Source organism: Lacerta agilis, chromosome 8, assembly GCF_009819535.1.
Source record: "Lacerta agilis isolate rLacAgi1 chromosome 8, rLacAgi1.pri, whole genome shotgun sequence".
NCBI lineage: Eukaryota > Metazoa > Chordata > Lepidosauria > Squamata > Lacertidae > Lacerta > Lacerta agilis.
Genome location: NC_046319.1, coordinates 56,370,501 through 56,383,427, shown reverse-complemented (window position 1 = coordinate 56,383,427; position 12,927 = coordinate 56,370,501). Strand labels below are relative to the sequence as shown.

Here is a 12,927-nt window from a genome sequence, read left to right as displayed (position 1 = left end):
TTTCAAGAAATAGGTCTAGTTGGTTGCACAGTTCTCCTATTGGCACAAGAAAGTAGGTGGCTTGGACAGCCAATTGAATAACTTTCATGTCATGACCTAAGTGGTGATTTAGTCATTTTTTTCCACCTCCAAACAGATCGGTTCACCTTTCTGCAAGACCAAAGTCGGATGCATTGGTTGTTCTTTGTCATAAATGCTGATGGACAAAATAACTTAAAGTTTTATAAAATAACTTCATTAACTTATTTTATAACTTAACAAAGTTATAAATAAAGTTATAAAGTTATAACTTAATAAAGTTATAATATATTTTAACTTTATAAGTTAAAATAACTTTATTAATTTATTAAGTTATAAAATAAAATAACTTAATAAATTCATGCTTTGCTATACCTTCTGCAATGCCCACACCTGCAGGAGGATAGCAAAAGGCAATCAATACAGATGACTTGACTAACACATCAGTAAGCATCAGTTCCCCCCACCCCCCACCCCCACTGAAGACTTTCTAACATTAACCAGAGAATGAGCACCTTGGGTGCAAACCAACATATTGCTTATTCGGGGGGGGGGCGAGGGGAGTCACAATGGACAAAATACTGGAGCAAAGGCATGAAATAGCCAAGGAAAACACCCAAGACCAATGGAATTTCATCAACTCTCTGAAGGCTTCAGGTTTGCTGAAATTGTACATCTGATGCCTTAAACATGAAAGCACAGAAATTACAAATCCAAAAGATCAGAGGGGTTTAAAGTTGCTGAAAGAGGGTTACTGTGCAGTTCTTTGTGCCTTGTGAGGGCAGAGACGGGATCCCTTCAGATCATCATCAGCAAACGGTTGCCATCCACTTCAGGTTCCATTTCAAAGGTGGAAATGATTCTTGGTTATTTTCTTATCTCTCTGAATCTAACTCTTCTTAAGCACTTGGTTGTTTCATGCTCGGCTAGATCAACAGAGGAACCCATATCTTATCTTATGCATTATATATATATATATATATATATATATATATATATATATATATATATATATATATGATTATTTCTTTGTGAAATGTGCTCCTTGCGGCTAACAATAATTTCTTTTAAAATCTCAATTTGAGCACTGTTGGATTGAATATGAAACATCCAAAGCTACCTGGCAAGCAGAAATTGTCCCGAAACTTCTTGTTTGCTTCTGCAGTGACAAGGGGTCCTTCTGTTTTAGAGCTCCTACACTATGGTCAGTGTGAAACTTTAAAAACAAAGGAATAATAAAGAAGAAATAATGATTTCCAGCAGTATCTCCCCTGAGTATTTTCAACAAATTTTAGTAGGCACCTTCATTAAAAGCTGTAATTCTCAGTTTTGCTACAGGAACTGGCCCTTGCTTTGGGAGCCAGATTGCTACTTAAGAACACATGAATACACAACTAATAACCCAGTCCTATGCAGGTTTACACAGGTGTAAAACCCCACTGGGAATTCAGTGGGGACTTACTCCCTAGTAAGTGCATTTAGGATTGCAGCCAGAACTTTTTAAATTCAAAACAGTTAGTAGATTGACAGAACCACACTCACCCTTATGAGAAAACCACAATGTGCTATTCAGATATGCCCACCAATGGGGTTTCACAGAGGCATATTCAACCTTGTCCAGTGAAAGTTTCACCTTCTATTTGAATGCCAGGTTTGACATCCTGCCTTGGGTTGCAAACTGGACCCAGATGCAAAGGCAAAGATCATGCAAAGATGAAACTGCAAAGGACACCAATCTCTGGCATTATCTTGTGTGCATCTCTCAGCTGAAGCAATGCAGCACTACTGGGCTCTTGCACAAGCCCCACAATTCCAGTGGGGCTTGGATGAGAGATTGGATTATGCCCAAAGGCTAATGCCTTGGTTGGAGTAGGAGAAACAAATTAAATTGTTCATAAGATGAGAAACCTTAATATGCTTTAAACTTAACAGTCATGTCAAATGCACCATTTATAGCTTTCCCCCCACTTCACAACTTTGGCAGAACACACCTGTCTTCCCACCCTTTATATGCAAGACAAACAAAACTCTCATTGCTTGCTCAACATTTCCAAGGGTCGCACCCAGAAATTCAGGAGGAAAACTGTCTACCCATATATTGCAGAGAGATTTGTGAGCACATGGCAGGCTACATAATGTCTGAAGATGCTACATTCCTTTTTAAAAAGCTGAATAGTGCTTGATTTCAGACAGTCTTTCTTTTTTCTTTTAAACAAAAATGAGAAAAGCTCTACTTTCTCCTTCAAAGAGATATGGAAATGAAACAATATGGAGCAGGAAAGAAACATATTCAATTAACATGCTACTTGCAATGGGATTAACTGAGTCGGGTTGGAGATGTGTGTCCCCCAAAATGCATTAGAGATGTGAGAAATGGGTGACTCCTTTTCAAAGGCAATTTGTTTGAAAGTGATGCAACAGTCTTGAAAATGGGGAGCCAGTCACATGACTTGTCTTTTATCACATGTTCCTTTCCTCCCCCCATCTCCTTTTAATTCCTCCCCCCCACCACCACATTCTGGAATCATCTCTTCCTACAATCGCATACCTGTAGGGTGAGTGAGGGAACGCCTAAAATCGTTGGTAGCAGGCTTCCCTCTGTGAAGAAGTAGAAGGAAGGGTGATGGGAGGGAAAGACATGGGATATTTACAAACCATGCTGCCAAATTGGTGGCAGAGCAGGGTGTCTCCTCCTTTGCTTTTCTTCTTTCCTCCCAGTCCATCCTTAAGGGCAAGAAGGACTTATTGAACTCTCTAGAGAGGACTGGGAGAGACGTCGCGTAAGGGGTCCGATGGTGGAGTCCGCCAGCGAGGAGGTGGGAAAGAGCTTGTACCAACCGGTCACCACACTGGACAGGTCCAGCTCTTCTAGAACGATCTGGGCCATTCCCATGAAGCACTTATGGTCCATGCGCCCATAATCTCCCCAAACAATCACCTAAAATGAAGGAGAAGGAGGAGTTGAACTGCCAGCAGAACTTCACTATGGGGAGTAAAAAGTAAGGGGGGGTGTCTACCAGATATGCCACTTAGGGAAGTTGGGGAGGAATCTGTCCACCTTCTGCTTTTTCACACCACGGTTAATCCTTAGGAGCCCCTATGTTTCTAGCCAACTCCCTAGTTCTACACAGTGGGTGCATTCACACACCATCCTAAACCATGATTAGTGCTTCACAGAGAACATGAAGATCTTCCCCAGAAGCACTCCAAACAACCCATGATTGGTAAGCCAAGAACAAACATTAGCTTCAGATCATGGCTTGTTTGAACCCTGGTTCAGATCTAATAATAAGCAAAGGACTGTGGTTTTTTGCTCCTTCTCCCTAGTGGAGCAAAGTGGGAGTGAGCTGTGCATTGTGATAAACCATTCACCACGGTTTACTGTGAGGTGCAATACAGCCACTGAGTGACAAAATAATCCACAGGACAGTCCTATCCATCTTCCCTCTGAAGTGAGTCACACCATTCAAGTTTACCTTTTGATGGGAACATCCTCAAGGTTGGCTAGCAGCTTACAAAAATCAGTACAAAAAATTTAGAAAATATATTTGGTCTAATATACTCTCAGTGCATACCAAATATATTTTCTTTTTTTTGTACTGGTTTTTGTAAGCTGCTAGCCAACCTTGAGGATGTTGCCATCAAAAGGTAAACTTGTAAATTCTATACATAAATAAACAATTAAATCCCTGTGTTCCAAAATGGGGAATATATATGCAACAGTTTGACCTTTGTGGTTAACATTACTATGCCAACTGTGAAGTATAAAAATGTAACCACAAACATATAGTCTTTGGGCTTATCTAGACTTCCTTTTGTGCCACATTTCCAGGCACAGATGTATGCTTTAAAGCACCATGTCCAAGCGTTGTTGTTGTTGGGTTTGTCTTTGCCCTGGCACTTTCCCCACGAAAGCCCACTCTTTACTGCTGAATCAGAGCAAACAGCAATCCACAAAAAAACCAAATTTCTGTTTGTTCTTATTCAGCTTTAAAGAGCAGGACACAGCACTTTAAAGCACAACCTGTGCCACCTGTGCCTAGAAAGCATGGGACCGAAAGGTATGAATGAGCCCTTAATGCTACTCTCCTTTCCTTTTCTGTCTGTAATCTATTTTGAATATATTGAAGAGCAGGCTTTTAACATCAGCTCCTTGGCCCCATATGAAATCTAAAATGACACCTCTAATTTCTTTATATCTGAACTGGATTCTGGACATTTGTACACACAGGAAAGCAGGAAATAGAATAGTACATGCATGGCGCCTAATAATAATAATAATAATTTTTGTATACAGTCAGCAATCCTGAGCTCCATTGCCTTTAACTTGCTGACATTCATAAGCTATATCCCTTTTAATCCCTCCCTACAGAATCAACTAAAGGGCTGCTTTATGCAAGAAGGACTGTAGTTCAATGGTAGAGCATCTACCTTGCAACCAAGAAGGTTCCAGGCTCAATCCCCAACTTCTCCAGGTAGAGCTGGAAAGGTTCCTTCCCTGAAACCCTGAACAGTGGCTGTCAGTCCTCGTACATCCCTCCCATTCCCCCACTGTTGTGTGGGGAAGATCTGTAAGCATCTTCCACTTGCCTTGGGGGACCCTGAGAAAGCAGACCTCTGGGAAAGATAAGGGACTGCTGAGGCAATGTCCATTCACTTTGAGCATTTGCAAATGCCTGAACATGCCTTGTGTGTTTTCACCCTTGTCGAAAACTGGGGCTTTGCCAAAGCAAATGCTTTGTCTTGCGGTTTTAGCGTACACACTTCTCCCCGCTCCTCATTTAATCCCCACAACCCCCCTGTGAAGCAATGACTATCCCAGGGTCTGGCCCCAGTGAGCTTCATGGCTGAGTGGGGATTTGAACCCTGGTCTCCCAGATCCTAGTCCAATATTCTACCCAATACACCACCCTGGCTTTTTTATTGCTCCCCACACGGCCACACAGACCTACCGAGCCCCTTCCCATAATCTGGGCATTTTACCTCAGCAGAAACTTTCATGTTGCCCCAATGGGTTGACCTCCTATAAAAGCTTCTAGAATATTCTTTCCCTCATGAACCACCGGGGCATATTCTGTCCGAGGGAAGATGAGCTGTGGTAGTGGTCCTCTTACCCTTTAAAGAGGAGGAAAGCAATCACCTGTAGCACTTTTCCCTGAGGGCCCTCGTCGAAGAGCAGGGCCTGCTGGTAGAGCGGGTCACAGGTCTTTTTGGCAGTCTTTGTTTTCTTCTTGGCCAAGCAAGCACCATTTTCTAGCAGATAAACCTTGATGTAGGTGGCTGCATTGGCAGAGAGAGAGAAACATGAATGGCCTGTTATAACGGCAGCTATGTCTCAGGGCTGGTTTTTGAGGTGGTCTAGCAGATGAAATGCTTTTGAGGTCTCTGGGGGGGGGTTGTGGGATAGGGGTTGAGAGAAGACTTTATTCTTACATTAAGGCACTTTCAATTGCCCTTATGGTTAAACAAAATTATCCTGTGGCAGGGAAACTCAGATAAAATGTAGCCTTCTGGTAAAGAAAAAGGTAGAAGCTGGGGCAGGATTAAAAAGGACCTAACAGATATTAAGGCAACAAAGGTATAATCAAATGAGATCAAATGAAAACATCTCAGGAATTAATTAAATGTTAAGCATTTACTAGCACTCTTACTAAGACTATTTATAATAATAATCTGTGTGTTAAAAAAAAATATGTCAGAGGGAATTGGGTGTCTTAGTGAGACTAATGATGGTAAAACTATTGGAAGGAAAAACTAAGTGAGGAAGGAGTTACTGGAAAAGACCCAGTTTTCCCTGTACTTTTTTCCTCAAAAGGAAGACCTGAATGTATTAATCCCCAGTTGCCTCTCTACAAACATGAACCCCATATTACATATTCTTTCTACGTCTAAAGGAGACAGGAGGATGTATAATGACTAGGTTTAGCACTATGAAACAAGTAAACAGCTAGAAACAACTCAATTAACTCCTCCATGGGATACCTCTGGTCCATGGACCAAATTTAGTCCACTAATCTGTTTCCCCCAAACCACATCCAATTGCTCCGTGCCAGTTGTCATACGTGATATTTTCTATCCATATGGCCTTCTCTGATGAAGCTACTCACCGGGAATGGACTTGGATCCTAGCTTTGGACTGAGTCCCCGGGCCTCTATTACTTCTACCTCCAGCTGTCCATTCCTGTCAATCATTCCAAGGTGGACATCACCTAGAAGAAGGCAGAGAAAGTCATCATGGGAACATATTCACAGTCCGGAGCCGGTCATGTAGGATCTCTGCAACTTACTTTATGCCACCTTGACATTTCTGTAGCATATCCACATTTGGAATACTGTGACACAATGGATTGGCTACAGATTAAAGGGCAGTCTCTAAAGGCAAATGGGACACTGTCCCACCAACCTCAGCCTGCTCCTACCCTGCATGCCTCTTGCCCAGGGGGTGGCCCTGGCTGTCAGATTCCTCTTCCATCTCAGTTTTGCCTTTTTAGAACTCAGCAGGCAGGAGGATGGGAACGAAACCAGAATTAGCTGGCTTTCCCTGTCATTGGCTCTGGCTCCACCTATGGTTGCCCCCCCCCCCGGCACGCACGCACGCCCACCTTCTTCCCTACCAGTCCCAATAAATACCAGCCAACACTGCTAAAGGGGGGGGGTTTTCAAAAATCCGGAATCCTATAATAAAACAACAATACTGAAACAAAACAATATAAAATGGAAGCAGGGTTCACCAGATGAAAACACTTTCCCCCCATCAGTGCAAAGGTTTTACCAAAATTGGCCCCTCACCAGGATGCATTCCCTTGCCAGGATGCTTTTGAACAAGCAGGGCAGCTTAGGAACCTAGTAATCTGGCGTCTGCTGACTTAGTTCCTTGAGTTCAGAACTGCTTACAGCACTGACAGGGAAGCTGTTGCTCTCCAGAGGTTGCTGGACTCCCACCCACCTCCTAGGCAGCATGGCCATCGATCAGGGATGATGGGACTTGTAATCCAACAGCATCTAGTGGGCCATAGGTTCCTCGCCACTGTTTTACACCGACTGGAAGAGGCTGTCCAGGGTCTCCCATTGTCCTACCTGCAGACGATAGGAACTGAACCTGGGACCTTCTACATGTAAAGCAGATGCTGTACAACTGAGCTATGATCCTCTTCAGAAAGCACCAAAAAGGATAATTCAGTGCTGTATCCACATAACTGCATGGTCTTGTCATGCCCTTATGTTGAGACTGTAGCCCTATTCACACATGACCTGTGTATAGGGAATACATGTGTAGGAAGCAGGGCCGTGCATTAAACGCTGCCCTGGCGTTGAATCTCCTTGCCCCATCCACCACATGTGGGGCTCAGTTCTGCAAGGAGGAAGTTTAATGTATGAGCAACTGCTAATGAGTGGGGGCTCTTCACATCAGGACATCTGTGCTGGTATTCTGATTACGCAGAGCCCTTACTCACAAGCGGGACGACCAAATGTGACATCAAGGGTGGAGCTAAAAGCACAGTCTGCTGCTCTCTGTACACATTTATCCCCAGTGCTATTTTTCTAGAAAAAGAGGTGCCAGAACTCACCATGAACACCTTCCTTATTCTCTTATAACAGCAATGGTGCCCACCTGAGAGGTGCTGGAACTGAGTTCCAGCTGAAAAAAAAAAAGCCTTGCTTATCCCACATGTAATGTGTGAACAGCACAAAGCAAAATTGTCTTGCCTGTTCATGTAAATACAGCCCTAGGATAGTTGTCTATGCCCATCATTCCTGTTTTTAACCAGCAGAGGGCAAAAAAGAAACTGGGTTCTCCATTGCTAGGAGTGCAAAAGGAGAGAGGACTCCTTTATGATATGTCTTATTTGTAGAAGAGAAGAATGAGCCATCTGTTATCTCACATCTTACCACTAGAGGGCACGGTTTTCAGGCTGAAAAGGCAAATTGAAATAAAATAAAGCAGCACAGAAAGAAAATAAAAAGATAAAAGCAGCACAAGAAACAGAAAAGCAGAAGGAGCCCTCCTTTTAAGAAAATTACTGTTGTGCCAACAGTGCATTTTCACAGTTGCTTTATCTTGAACAGTATGCTCAAATGAATTTTTGTAACAGTGGCACATGGAGCTGGTAGGAAGTGAGAACAGGATCTTGAACAGAACAGTATTGGGGGGAGTGGTCCTTGTTATGAGCCAGAGCTCAGGCTTGGAACATGAGAAATAAGGATGTAGAAGTACCTCCGAACATGTGCAGATAGACTTTTCCTCACTGCTTAACAATCACATCCTACTCTCATATAAAAAGACAAGAGGAATTTTAAAAGGCAGGCTTTCAAGTAGGGATGGTTGAATCTCCCAGAAAACCTTCATTTTCAAAATTAAGTACCGGAGTGAAAAGATTCAAAGTTCATACCTCAATTGCAAAACAACAGGTGTATTTATAGAGCATTTTGTTATACCTCATAATAGCAACGTAATCAACACAAGGCAATCACAGATCCCCTCTTAACAACAACGAAAAGGGGATTTGTGGCTCTTTTTTGGCACAATTTCCTGGCCTTCTTTGATTGTTTCTAATAAGAACCACTTAAAGCAGGGATGGGGACTTGTGACCCTCCAGTTGTTGCTAGACTACAACTCCTATCATCCCCGTCAGCCATGTTGCTGGTGGGAGCTGGAGACCAGCAACATCAGGCAGGCCATGCATTTGCCACCCCTGTTTAAGCTATCCGGGGAGCTTCATAGCTCTGTGACTATTTGAACCTGTGATTCCCACATCAAAACTCAACAATGGGCCAGAGGAACAGCACCATTCTGGTCAGTCTGAGAAGAGCTCAACAGGAATCCGCCCCTGTGCCATGCCTGCTCAATGAAAGAGGACTTTGATAGCATGTTAACTGCACAAAATCCAAAGGAGGTGGGTGTTCAGGTGACCTTTTGGCACTGAGTGCCTAGAACTGGTTCACTCACCCATTGGCGGAGTAGCAAGTGTCTGCCGTCCTACGATTTGTGCTGGCCCCAGCCCATCTAGGAAGTCGCTGAACTGACTTTCAGCTCCCAGCCTGGTTGTGGGGAAAATAAACCTGAAGGAAAGGACAACGGAGTGAGGGGAGAGGAATGGCAGTGTGGAAACACAGTGAGCAGGTGCTACAGTGGACATTTGAGAGGTGAAAAGAGAGAAGATGCAGAAACAAGATGCACCGTTATCCCTGCATCCCTTTGTCTAATGGGAAAGATGCAGTGCTAGCCCCAAAGTTTTGGCAGGCCCTTGGGCAAGATGCCATCAATGGGACCCCCTCCCTCAGCAGACTTACTCCCCTCACTACCTCTGTTGCCAGCAGCTACTGCTCCCCTGCCTCATCAGTGCTACCACAGACAGAGCCAAGCAGCCATGGCAGCAATTCTGCTTCCATCTCCCCACCATGGTTCTTTACCTGCTCATCCTGCCTGAGAGTTGGGCAAACAAGCAGGTTGTGATGGGAAAGAGGAGGAGCTGCCTAAGAGGGCATGGGCCCTCAACCATGTCAACCTTTAACACTGGGTCTGGAAAATGCACATATTTTCCATGAGGAACAAAGGGGTCTCCTGTGTGATGACAGAGTATGTTCATATCTCCCTCAGAAGAAATGAACCCCCTGCCTTCAGGTAAAGCCTGGCAGGGTAAGGCACGTGAGTCACTTCTTCATTTGCCCCTTCATTCATTTCTTCCTCATGCCACAGGGTGGTTTCAGACATGACAACGAAGCAAAGTGGGAAAAGACAGGCCAACTATCTGGTGTTTCATTCACTTTTCTTGCAGAGGCTTCTGTTGAGGAATGTGTTTTTGATAATGCAGAACAAGAAGCACCAGGGCACGATGCTTCCTGTTCCTCTTGTGCCTTTGTCCCATTTATGAGCCACCAACAGCAGATCACTAAAAGAAAAAAACCAAGCCACTGGGGAACGACTGTATAATCTCTCTCTCCTGTGCTTATGCTTATTTATGTTTATTTTATTTCATACAATTTATATACCGCTTGATTGTAAAACCTGAAAGCCATTTTAAAAAAAGATGTGGGACACCTGCCCTATATAGAAAAGTGGCCTTTGCTGCCACTGGGCCTTACGTGCCATCGGAGCTGTTACTATTGGTGCTTCCATCAGTTGACTCCCGACTGCCTTGCCGGGTGACCCTGTTCCTCATCTCCACAGCAATGCCAGTCTCCGTACTTCTGCGGATGTTACTACGAAGCTTTTTTGGAACACCATCTGAAAGAAATCAAAAGGGAAAGGAGAATGTTAGCTGCTTTGAGACTCCTTCGGGTAGTGAAAAGCGGGATATCAAATCCAAACTCTTCTTCTTCTTCATTATACTTGGGGGGGGGGGTAGATTTCAAAGCGTTAAAAAGTGCCCATGGTTGGGTTATTATTGGTTTCAAGACACCTTAAGGTCCATCAAATTATTGAGGATTGCTCTTTGGGTGCATCTACGCCACAATGTTATTTATTAATTAAACATTTATACCCCGCCTTTCCATTTGAAAATTACAACATTACTACCATCCAATACAGATTTAACATTGTCAATGCTTATGAACACCCCCCCCCAAAAAAAAACATGGGGGAGGAGCTAAACAAGAAAGAATTCTCATCAAATGACAACTCCCAGAATTATCTGGGGGAAACCACTAAACTGGTATAAAATGAATATGTGTTACAGTATAGTTTTGCATACTGTAACAGAATGTCTAACACACTAAGTTAGTCATTTCCTTTTCCATCACCTGTCAGTTTATAAACAGATTTTAACAATCTGTTTGTATTTTAGCATGGTCGTATCCCCCCATCCCACATTGCAGACTGAGGCATGGTAAACTAAGGCTGAGAAAATGGGGGCAGGTTTGCAGAGTCGGTGACCACCGAGTTGCACACAGCCCACCAGCACAACTCGCTCACAACTCCATGGTCTGTGGTGTCCCAAGGTTGATTCCCCCAGTGGGCTGCCTTCATCTTGGTGGGTCAGAGGCTAGTTACACAAGTGTGGGACAATATCATGCCTAAGGCTAGCAAATGAATTCATTGCTGAGGTTAATATTCACTCAGGGATTTCCTGGTTCACAGTTCATGTTCTGCGCCACCATAGCGGGGAGAGGGGAGTGCCTGCTCACTGCTTGTGCTTTAGGTGTTAGCAAGCGATGCTTTTCAGAATGGGGATAGAAACACCTCCAATTCATCTATTGCTCAAGGTACTGTAAAATGTACAAGGGTGGGCTATAGTTAAAACAGGGCTGCCATATGTCCGGACATTACTGGGATTTCAAAGGCAGAATTGATGTCTGGGGAGAATTTCCGAAATGTGGCACTTTGTCCTAAGTTAAAACTAAAAAGTTGATAATTCTACTGCACAACCACAACTGAAATCAGACAGCTAGCTAACCTCAGAATCCACAGCAATTAACCTGGAGGAGCAAATCAGTCTCCGTTAGTGTGCTCCCCACCCCCAGTGGCCTAGCTGTAATTCTCAGAGAGTTACAAGAGAGGGAATTTTCCCTCCTGATGGCTCACCAAAGCAACACTCCCGCTTTGTGCTTCAGCTATGCTGTTTACCTGCCCTTTACAACTGACCTTTCCCTCAGATAGGGACAGTAGAGCGGACAAGATTAACCACTTAGAAACGGTCCCTGACTTGCAGACCCCCAGGGGAGAATCAAGGGTGGCATCGCTTGCGAATACTTGAAAGCAGATGAGAGCAAAGCAGATTCACACTGTGCACTCCCTACAACAGATTTCTGATCCCTGCATTGCCAGTCCCTGGCCCTTTGATAAATTATTCACAACCAATATTTTTTTAAATATATTTTTTAAAAATGTTCAAAAGGCTCAGTTGCTCAGTTGATCTTTCAATGATGAAATACTTAACACTGCCCTCTGGAGCAAGCTCAAAATGCTTGGATGTATGATGAAGTGAGCTGCATTTGTCCTCCAAATTCTTTGCTGGCTCAGAATGAAAAACAAGATCACAGTCTCATTATGCTAGATCTCAGCTGGGGCCATGCAACAAAGCTGAGCATTGGAAGATTCAGGACAGGCAAAGAGGTATATATATATTTTCTTCTTACAGCACATAGTTAAACTGTGCAGTTCTCTCCCACAGGATGTAGTGATGGCCAACAACTTGTATTACGATTGCACAAAAGTATTAAACAAATTCATGGAGGATAAGGCTACCAAAGGCTATGCAGGATCCAGGAGCCCTTTGTACCCACAGTGGTGCCACTGCCAGAGCAGCACCCCTTATCATTTCTGAGAAATAGGGACAATGGAAAGAGAGGGATTGCAAAGGAACCTACAGCCTTATACTGAGCCAGACCAATACTCCATCTTGCTTGGTGTTTTCTATGCCGTGTGTCAGTGGCTCTGTGGGATTTCAGAAAGCATTTTTCTCAGCCCACCCTAGGGATGCTGGGGATTGAGCCCAGGACTTCCTGCGAGCAAAGCATGTGCTATGCCACCCAGATATAGCCATGGATTTGGGCGGTGGAGGAGAAAAGGTCTCCAGAGCTGGCCATGTCTGTAATGATATGATCAGGAGTGTGACAAAACTTGGGAGTCTCCAGAATAGACCCAAGCTATTCAAGATCGATCCAAAGAAACCCCAAATCAGCTCATTTTATGCAAGTCAATTCAGAACTGAGCCTAAGGCAACTTGCCCAGCCCTATCGAAAAGGCTTGCCTCTGTGCGAGAGATTGTATTTCCTTCCACTCATTAGCAGCCTCATTCTCACTGAGCTACCAGCACCACTCACAATATTTGGGGGCTCAAGAGCAACTCGTTGAGGCTGTCACAGATTGCGCAATGAAGCCTCACGCGGAAAAGCCTCCTGCCAGGCCTCTGGAGAATCCAAAATAAAAGAGCTATTTTTAAACCCTTCCAGCTCCAAACTCAGGCACTT

The 12,927-nt window shown here is 43.9% G+C and overlaps 1 protein-coding gene across 5 annotated transcripts in view; it reads right to left on the bottom strand.

Annotated features, from left to right (window-relative positions):
* Positions 1-2,528: 2,528 nt before the first annotated feature.
* The window catches only part of RIMS3 (regulating synaptic membrane exocytosis 3), a 53,022-nt gene continuing 42,623 nt past the window's right edge, over positions 2,529-12,927 (bottom strand). For 4 of the 5 annotated variants that reach the window (XM_033157660.1, XM_033157661.1, XM_033157659.1 and 1 more), the window contains exons 3-7: positions 10,102-10,243; positions 8,966-9,078; positions 6,126-6,227; positions 5,159-5,298; positions 2,529-2,956 (exon numbers count right to left, since the gene is read on the bottom strand). In XM_033157660.1, coding sequence (XP_033013551.1) covers positions 2,744-2,956; positions 5,159-5,298; positions 6,126-6,227; positions 8,966-9,078; positions 10,102-10,243 — 710 coding nt within the window. In that variant the 3' untranslated portion in view covers positions 2,529-2,743. Of the gene's footprint in view, positions 2,957-5,132; positions 5,299-6,125; positions 6,228-8,965; positions 9,079-10,101; positions 10,244-12,927 lie in introns of all 5 variants that reach the window. The other variant, XM_033157663.1, reaches the window with a different exon arrangement.